The 10000-nt window shown below is 39.0% G+C and overlaps 1 protein-coding gene across 1 annotated transcript in view; it reads left to right on the forward strand.

The window, feature by feature from the left end:
* Window positions 1-10000, forward strand: part of LOC125030419 — a 17142-nt gene that overhangs the window by 5337 nt on the left and 1805 nt on the right. The window contains exons 2-20 of the mRNA XM_047620456.1: window positions 1905-2011; window positions 2148-2304; window positions 2448-2629; window positions 3101-3230; window positions 3562-3659; window positions 4502-4655; window positions 4778-4857; window positions 4966-5122; window positions 5243-5377; window positions 5493-5643; window positions 5786-6468; window positions 6598-6739; window positions 7068-7155; window positions 7737-7848; window positions 8156-8635; window positions 9162-9235; window positions 9377-9524; window positions 9650-9781; window positions 9903-10000. The exon at window positions 9903-10000 is cut by the window's right edge and continues 38 nt beyond it. Coding sequence (XP_047476412.1) covers window positions 1905-2011; window positions 2148-2304; window positions 2448-2629; window positions 3101-3230; window positions 3562-3659; window positions 4502-4655; window positions 4778-4857; window positions 4966-5122; window positions 5243-5377; window positions 5493-5643; window positions 5786-6468; window positions 6598-6739; window positions 7068-7155; window positions 7737-7848; window positions 8156-8635; window positions 9162-9235; window positions 9377-9524; window positions 9650-9781; window positions 9903-10000 — 3308 coding nt within the window. The remainder of the gene's footprint in view (window positions 1-1904; window positions 2012-2147; window positions 2305-2447; window positions 2630-3100; window positions 3231-3561; window positions 3660-4501; window positions 4656-4777; window positions 4858-4965; window positions 5123-5242; window positions 5378-5492; window positions 5644-5785; window positions 6469-6597; window positions 6740-7067; window positions 7156-7736; window positions 7849-8155; window positions 8636-9161; window positions 9236-9376; window positions 9525-9649; window positions 9782-9902) is intronic.

Genomic DNA, 10000 nt, shown 5'->3' on the forward strand with positions numbered 1-10000 from the left:
ATGATGATAATAGTAATACAGATAATGATGATAATAGTAGTAACAATAATAATGATAATCATAATAGCATTAATAATAAATATAATAGTAATGACGATAATATAACGGTAATAATGATAATGATAATAGTAATAATAATAAAGATGAGAATAATAATAATAATATAACTAAAATAACAATAATAATAATGGTAATGACAATATTGATAACAAGAACAACAATAGCATTAATAATGATAATGATAATAATAGTAATTGTTACAATAATGATGGTAATATATAGAGACAATAATTGTTTTTATTTTAGTCTCCGTGACGGTCGAAGAAGTATAGTGATAATTCATGTGACTATAGGATTACCAAGAAAAAAAAAGTTTAAAAGTTAAAAGTGCTGTGTCTCAAATCACGATGACTCATAATAATCAAAGTGTCAAGTTCAAAATCAGGTAGAGAGATAGATTAATGAAATAGAACGAATCAGTGCATACTTGCATCGAGTTTGCAGAATTGTGTGCAAACATATAAATATATATATATATATATATATATATATATATATATGTGTGTGTGTATGTGCGTGTGTGTGTGTGCGCGCGCGCGCGCGCGCGCGTGTGTGTGTGTGTGTATGTGTGCGTGTGTGTATATATATATATAAAAACATACATACGTTCCTATACATACATATACACATACATACACGCATATATGTGATATATGTGTATATATATATGTGTGTGTATATGTGTGTGTGTGTGTGTGTACGTGTGCGTGTGTGTATGCGTATATATATGTAAACATATATGTGTGTGTATGTATGTGTATGCGTGTGTGTGTATGTGTGTGTGTATGTTTGTGTGTGCGTGTGTGTGTGGGTGTGTGTGTGTATATGTGTGTATGTGTGTATGTATGTATGTATGTATGTATGTATGTATGTATGTATGTATGTATGTGTGTGTGTGTGTGTTTGTGTGTGTGTGTGTGTAGTCGTGTGTTTTCCTGTACTTCTCTTCATTGTTCTACTTGCAATTTGTTCGACATGATTTCCACACACGTGTGCGTGTATGTGTGTGTGTTTGCGTGTATATGTATATATATATATGTATATACATATATATATATATGTATATATATGTGTGTATATATGTGTGTATATATATGAATATATATGTGAATATATGTGAATATATATGTATGTATATATATATATATATATATATATATATATATATATATAATTAATGCCTACGGTCTGACTGCTTGCTCGAACCCGAGAAAACGACATATCGCCTTGAGAAGTCAAACGCAGGTGTCGTAGGGGAAGTCACCGCCGTGGTACAAGTATTAGCGGTTGATTAGGAAGGGCATCCAATCAGGCAAGGATGACACTGCCATATAACCTCACAATAGTGAATTTAGAGAGGCCTATGTCCTGCAGTAGAATGAATGGCTGTTTAAAAAAAATATATATATATATACATATATATACATATATATATATATATATATATATATATATATATATATATATAAACATGCATATGTGTGTGTGTGCAATATATAAATATATATATATATGTATGTATGTATATATAACTATATACAAATGTATCTATATTTATATCTATATATATACATATATATATATATATATATATATATATATATATATATATATATAGAGAGAGAGAGAGAGAGAGAGAGAGAGAGAGAGATAAATATACATATCCTTATATATAGTTATATAGTTATTACATATTATGTTATTATATGTATGATATCATCTCACAGGTGTAATTTATATCTTCATGAGAACTGATTTCCAAACCATATCATAACTGAAGCCACCTAAAGGATTTCATAATCTTAATCCCGTGATATGACTCGATGCGTCTGCTCAACCCACAGGCGGATGTGAAGGAATAATGGGACTACAAGTCACCCTCGAGGTCCGATTTCCACAGCAACATCGCTTCCATCTTACCTGGGAGGGTGAACAGGATTCTTTGTATAAGGTAATGCTACATTTAATCACGTACGCTTTTAAACAAAAAAGTGTGTAGCGTATGATCATACATTCCACGAAAATGAAGATCACATTACCATCATGTGTTAAAAGAGAATGTCTAATGGACACCTTCCTCCGCCTAGGTTTGCGTGACAATCTGGTCGCATGGTTGTGTGCACGTGGCAGGGACAGAGTACACAGTCGAGGAGGACCTTCCTTCCGGTAGTGTTTTCACATTCTTCGTGATGGCCGCAGATGAACCTGACGATTTCTCTTCATTTGTCACCGTCTTCTACCCACGTGAGCGCATGTTGGTCTGTTTTATCGCGATTGCATTATTAGTGTATGGATAGTCGTTTGCTAAAAACAACGATGGCAAAATCTGGCAAATGTATCCTTACGTGTAATAACCATAATCTTTTTTATCCCAATATTCCCAACAGAGGACCTGATGGTGGAAGTACTTGACCCTACCACGATGGAAGTATCTTGGCATCCCGACTCTACCTTTTACATTAAGCAGGTCTTGGATTTTAGTTGTGTTACTAGCATGATGTATACTTTACTTGCTGCACAAATCAACCTAAAGGGGACCCTTCTTGAAGTTCAATGTGGGGGTCGAATAGTTAGATAATGGATGTAAATAAGCTACAGAAGATTATTGTATGATTTTTTTTAAACACTACAAGATATTGGTATTGGTATGGTGATATCATTCTTACCGTGGCCTAATCGAATTTAAATTGTGAAAACTGTCTGACCAGTTGGTATGAGGTTAAGACTAATACAAAAATCACGGTAATAAATGGCAACCAACGTCATTCGGCCTCACCTCAGAGCGATAACGAAGGTGTCGACATCGTTAAGAACGCTCGGTTAGATTATCATCAAACATCCCACAGGTGAATAATGGATGTAAAATTTACTGGAATGTAACTTATTTAACTGCAGTTAGTGAAATATTTATAACAAATACATCAACACCGAAACTTATACCATTATATAACAGCCTTCATTAGTTCTCATCATATGAAATCGACGACCCCACTGTCTTTCATGGCGGATCCACTAAAACACAAGGCATTTCTTACGCCAGGTAGGGGACGTCAGTGTGGACAACGTTACGAGTGTGCAGGTGCCCGTTAGAGACGTCATCATCGAACACAATTTGAACTGTGGCGTCACTGATGAGCAGATGCACATCCTTCCCCTTCTGTTGCAGCCAGGTGAGGGAAGCAACCAAGATATAGATTAAGCTTATCAAAGATGCGGTAAAGGAAAGAATGCCTTTAGACTGGTTTGGCTTTGAATGTACGGGAAATGTCGCTTTTTTCAGGGGTAAAAGATGAAGATATTAAGCTCTATTAGAAACACATACACACATACACAAGCCCCGAGACTTCACTCTTGAATATGACGCTGAGAACCCCAAAAGGAAAAGAAAATTACATTCGTTCCACGTTTGACTGAGTGAAATCATGTCATACCTTTGTCGTACATACGTACATACGAGATTTATGCATGCACAGCTTTTACATTCCTTATAACTTCCGGCAGTTATTACGGGCCTTGACGTGGAGCTTATTATAGACTACACTCTGAACAAGATCAGTTTTCTCGTGAGTTGGCAAGCTTTGGGACCCTCGGCCTTTAAGGTAATTAATTAATCTATATTGTACAACTGTTAAATGTATGAATATTGTTACGAGTGATACAAGGTAAACAATCATCTATCTTGTACCACTACCTCTCTTCTGTTATATGTTTGGACAGTTTGAAGGATTTTTATTTTAATTGAGAGAAGGAACTCCGTCTTCTCCATTTCGTTTTAATCATAATTTCAAATAATAATGATGATGATAATAACAATAATGATAATAATGATAATAATGATGATAATGATGATGATGATGATGATGATGATGATTATGATGACGATGATGATAATAATAATAGTAATAATACTAATAATAATAGTGATAATAATGATAATAAGAATGATAATATTAATAATGATAAAGATAATGATAACAGCAATATCAAAAGTGATAATAATAACAATTTGTAATAATAATGATAATAATCATTTGTAATGATAACAACGATAAAAATAAAATAATGGTTACAACAAAAATAATAATGGTAATGATAACGATTACGATAATAATAATAATAATTATGATAATAATAATAATTATAATAATAATAATAATGATCATGATAACAAAAATAACACCAACGACAGTGATGGTAATGACATTGATACTGATAATGATAATAATAATAACAACACCACCACCACCACCAACAACAATAATAATAATAATAATAATAAAATTAATAATGATAGTAATAATGAGGATGATGATGATGATACTACTACTACTACTGTTACTACTACTACTATTACTAGTACAACAACAACTACTACTACTACTAATAATAATAATGATAATAATAATAACAACGATATGAAGTAGCGTTTACTACTCCACAGATTTGTTCATCTGGGCCTCCGCTGCAATGCTGGATGGTCAGCGGCTATGAGTACCTCCTGGATGAGTACTTCCCTTCGGGCAGTATCTACAACTTTTACGTAATGTACGCCGGTACCGAAGACTTCTCAAACTATGTCACCGTATACTATCCGTGTGAGTCTCCCATTCTGAGCCAAGGGTCTGTCACTGCGACTCCATCTAACTTGTGAATTTTGGAAACGCGTCATTTTCATTCGGGTGTTTAGTGTAAAATTGATTCTCTCCGGTTATTTCAGGGCAGTTGGTGGTGATCCCTCTGACTTCTTCAAAACTGTTGGTATCATGGGATGAACGCGAAAGTCCGTTTATCAAACAGGTGAGAGTATATAGGCTTACGCTAAATTTACAAGGGGACACGAAAAAATGTATGTACAGACACTTCCCATAAACGAGATGGATTCCCTAATCTTCACACTATCCTCAGGTTTCTGACGTTGGTGTGACCTGTGAGACAAGCGTGGAGTTAGACTTCGAAGGCTCTCCCGCTAATATCACCCTCTTTCATAATTTCGGTGAAAATACTACAGGCAGCCTTTTTATCCCACTCAAGCTTGTCGTCATTATTCCACCACCCGCTGAAGGTAATGTTCAGACGCCAGCTATGGTGTGACAGTAAAAGCATGTTATTCCGTGTTCAAGTAGTTCTCTCTGTTAGAGTAAGGTAGACCATGACATATTATAAAGCCATGATCTTCTTTTAGATCCCTACCTCAGCCTACCTTGGGAGTGCCCCGATACTCATACGTGCGAGCCCGACACCCAGTGTGTGCCCGGAACGTTCAGTCTTCTGCCTGACCTTGATGCAAATGAGGAAGAGTTTCCCTATTCTTGCAGAGGTGGGGCTCATGTCTTATCAGTATTACTGAGTTATGTGTTCATAAATCACCAGTATTAATATAAGAATAACAGAGATTAAAATCGTAACCTCACCCATGGCATTTGTGGTGGAAGGTGGTAACCAGACGGACACCGGGGACGGCCTGACCGCTGGCGAGGGAAAGGTGTTGTCCATCCTTCACGCTGACATCGTTTGGCCGGACCTTCAGACCTCAAGCAATTTCAGCTGCAGGATGAGTTCCTCGCTTTCCTTGTTGAAATACAGGTAAGCTGCAAGTTCAAACAGGATTCTGAAATGCATTCTGATTTATACTATTATCATTACATATTAATATCTGCCGCAAGCCCCATAGCGGGAGAAAACGGTTGGCGAAATTGAAGAGACTATTTGGTTACTTTATCCATAGCCTCGAGGGGAAGAAAGCATCCGGGAATCTAGACATGTTGGCAACGTACATGAACCTCTGGTCTGGCTACGATTTCGTGACTGACTGTGTCCCTGACCCAACTATTTTGCCTGAGATCCTGGCGACGTGGAGAGAAGTTGAAGTCAGCGAACTTTCTTGCGAAACAGGACATCTGATCAATGAAACATGTTACGTTTATATTGATGAGGAGCGAAGTTTCCACGAGGCTCGCAGAGAGTGTCTGGCCCTTGGCGGAGACCTGGCGTATTTTACCCCAGAGATTGCTGAGTGGCTCAGCGACGAAGATATAAAGGAAGTAATGTGGTGCTTGGGAACTTCGTTGGAGGCTCGCCCTATCAAGCCTCTTGCTCCAAAATTCATGCTGACGCCGTCTCTCATGTCAGTTAATGGCGCCACCCCCTGCTACCCTTCCAGTGCCACCTCCAACAATTCCTGCCTCTCCAAAATCCCCAGTCTGTGCGCCTTCTCCCCCCAGGCTGACCTTACTACAAAGACAGGAACTCCATCAGAAGCGCCTCCGTGCGAGGATCCGAATCCTTGCTTGAACGGAGGAATCTGCTACACTACCTTCGCGGGTCTGGGCCTCGCCTCTTCGGAAAACGCCACAGGACACATGTGCCTCTGCCTCGATGGCTATTATGGCCTCAACTGTGAATATACGGGTGAGAAATTGCTGAATTATGTTGAAGAATAACCACGTCGCAAATATCATACCTTCTTAATCTATCCCACAACCTTTCTATTCCAATCATGACAACAATGTTTATTCAGAAATACTCTGTCGGCCACAGGGGCAGATTACCATGAGAGCAAATCGAGTGAACTAGTGGCCCTAGAAGGAAACACACTGAATATAGAATACGTCTGGTACGGCGTCCACAGCAATTTCACTCACTGCTTCACTCCCGCTGCCCTTACTCTTTTCCAGTTACGGTAAGGAGCTGCTAAAGTTTAGTAATACAACTGAGATAAGCACTCATTTGGCGCACGTTCCTATCATATTCATATTACTTTAATAGTTCAATTGACTAATCGTCACAACATATCGTTTCGGTAAACCATCACAAATCAGTGCACTATTAGGAAATACTATTCCTGTTAACAAGAAAGCAAGATTGCATCTCGTGTGAATAAAAATAAAGATACGATATTTATACGGTTAAAATCAAATCTAATCACAATAAAAAAACGTTTCGAATACAGTAGGTTTCCTCATCAGACAGTATAAAAAATGTATCGCATGTGTCTTACTCCTCGACAGTTGCAACGGCAGGAGCTTCTGCAATGTGTCCGAGAGAGATCTGCGCCTCCATCTTCCTTCCTATTGTCCGCGACATCTCCGCCGTCAGGTACGTCTCTCCTCGATGACCAGTTGTCCGGAGAGAGTGAGTGAGTGAGTGAGTGAGTGAGTGAGTGAGTGAGTGAGTGAGTGAGTGAGTGAGTGAGTGAGTGAGTGAGTGAGTAAGTGAGTGAGAGAGAGTGAGAGAGAGAGAGAATGAGTGAGTGAGTGAAAGAGAGAGAGAGCGAAAGAGAGAGAGAGCGAGAGAGAGAGAGCGAGAGAGAGAGAGAGAGAGAGAGAGAGAGAGAGAGAGAGAGAGAGAGAGAGAGAGAGAGAGGAAGAGAGAGAGAGAGAGAGAGAGAGAGAGAGAGAGAGAGAGAGAGAGAGAGAGAGAGAGAGAGAGAGAGAGAGAGAGAGAGAGGGGGGGGGAAGAGACAGACAGACAGACAGACAGACAGACAGACAGACAGACAGAGACAGACAGACAGACAGACAGACAGAGACAGACAGACAGACAGACAGACAGAGACAGACAGACAGGGATGAAGAAAGAGAGGGCAGGAGTGAGATAACAGCTGATTCTGCAACAATGTTTGTTAATTTCAAGTCGTCTTTACTCACAAAGTTAATCTCTCCTCAAATGCCGTTCAGCTTTTGGTACGGTGGTCCAGCATGCGAGTTCCCGGGTGTGAGAAGGGCGCTGACAGTGCAGTCCCTCTAGGATGTTATTCTCTCACAGATCAGGCCTACGATAACGCTCAGGGTAGGTACAATACATTTCAGCACCTCCAGCATTCCGTGTACTCTGTTCGGTAACGACAATAAATAATATAATAATAATGTTGACCTAGTACACCAAAAAAATAAATCAGCTTCGAAAAAAAAAACCTTTTACTTTTTTCATATATATATCCTTATATCGATATTCAGTTCTTTATATATATAAATAAATATATATATATATATAAATATATATATATATATATATATATATATTTCGAGTAGTGACTTTTCAAACTAAGTAAAACTAAGTATCAAGAAACGCTCACGATCAAATATTTTGTTGACAGATGCCAAGCTCGAGTGTAACAGTCAAGGAGGGGATTTAGCTACACACTCCGATTCGTCCATTTTTTGCGACTTGACCGAGGTTTCATCTATCTGGGTCCAGTCAAGCAGTACGGCTGATGAAATACATGGTTTCTCATTCATCGCTGCTGGGGCTACAAAGCAAACCTGTCCTTCATCGCAGCCCAGTATGAGCAACAGTAAAGCCATGTGTAATTTCCCTCTCAAAGACACTTCTAAGATGTCGGCGTCTCTTGTTCTTGGTTTGAATGAAAATACGACTGGTGTTGAAGTTTCTTGGGACGAACAGCCAGGAGCAGACACTTATATCCTGTGCGCCATCATCTGTATTAGTCTGCCAGGTTCGACAACAGAGTACTTCTGGCAGACGTTAGATTCAGGAATCAGACGCACATTTACGCTAACTCCACTCAGTAACGGCGTTTCCTTACCAAAGTCGAGCGTCTCTATCTATCACCCATGTAAGTCCGAGAGGTGTTCTTCAACCTGACAGGAAGTATCTAACGTTGAACCTGTATGCTAATTTATCATTATGTTGCGTTGCGTGATGGCGTGTTCTCTCGTAGACAGATAGATTGTTAAAGTTAATCTACATTACATCCTTAGAAGGACTTTTAGTGTTTGTTTTCTGTAATTTTCTCCATTTCATTCTTTTACATTTCTTTTTATCTGTTAGTCAGTTTAACTTTACGTCTGTTTATCCATTTATATACATATTAAAGTCTTTATCTATTTGCCTATCTACCATTTTGTCTTCCTACCTCACTATCTGTTCCTCTAACTAGTTTACTCTGTATCTTTATTTTTTATCATATCGTATCTCCCCGTGCATATGAATATCTATCTGTTTATCTGACTATCTATCAAGGGGTCTATCAATTTATCAGCCTTCTTACTACAGGCCTAGCCACATATTGCTATATATACACCTTTGTTTCCCCTCTTAAGTAACTGATAACAAGCATATATTTACCTATACCGCGACAGGGCAGTTGAACGTGGTGGCTGGAGAGGCTGCATCTGTCGTAGTGTCATGGGAGCCTATGCATAGTTCCTTCGAGGTGGGTATTCCGCCACGTCAGCCAGTTTATCATATCGTTTAGAACGTGAATGCAGGACACCTAATACGATTACATGATGGCACACATACCTTCATACAATGAAATCTAACGTCATCCAAATCCTCTCGAATTTTCTCTCAGCCAGCGATGGCCAGTGTCTCCTACTCAGGGGAGGGTTACGTTGTTGTGGAAGGCGTGGAAGGCGATGTCTTCAACTTCGTTTTTGTTAACTCTAAGGACAGCGAGATTTTGGAGGTAGAGGCTCACATCCTACGCCACACTGGGACAGGTAGGAATGAGATTTCATGCAGTTTCCCGAATATTTTATGTCGGTGGATAATTTGTGTCATAGACGAAATCAGCAAATACGTAATCGAGAAGCTCTGAAGACATGCACTTAATTTTTTTTTCCAGTTTCAGACCACACACGGCAATGGATGGTAATGGAAGGCCCCCTTCAGAAAGTTATCGGACTTAACTCCCTCCTGCCTGACATAAATCCCGCCAGGGCTTTCACTTTTCTTACCACTGTGTTTGAGGAGCAAGGTGAGCATTTATACTATTTACTATATTTCTAAATGCTCGTAGAACGAACATAGAACTCATCATACTAATATGATACGCTATTTTTACACTACAACTATAAACCTCTACCCTTCCTCGTAAGTCCCTGAGCTGGAAGGGGAGGACCTGGTGAGCAAATCAAGCCTGGACATCACCTACGCTGAATTCGCGACCTCCGACCACTTCGATGACCCCGAGTAC

This window comes from Penaeus chinensis, chromosome 11 (genome assembly GCF_019202785.1).
Source record: "Penaeus chinensis breed Huanghai No. 1 chromosome 11, ASM1920278v2, whole genome shotgun sequence".
Classification (NCBI taxonomy): domain Eukaryota; kingdom Metazoa; phylum Arthropoda; class Malacostraca; order Decapoda; family Penaeidae; genus Penaeus; species Penaeus chinensis.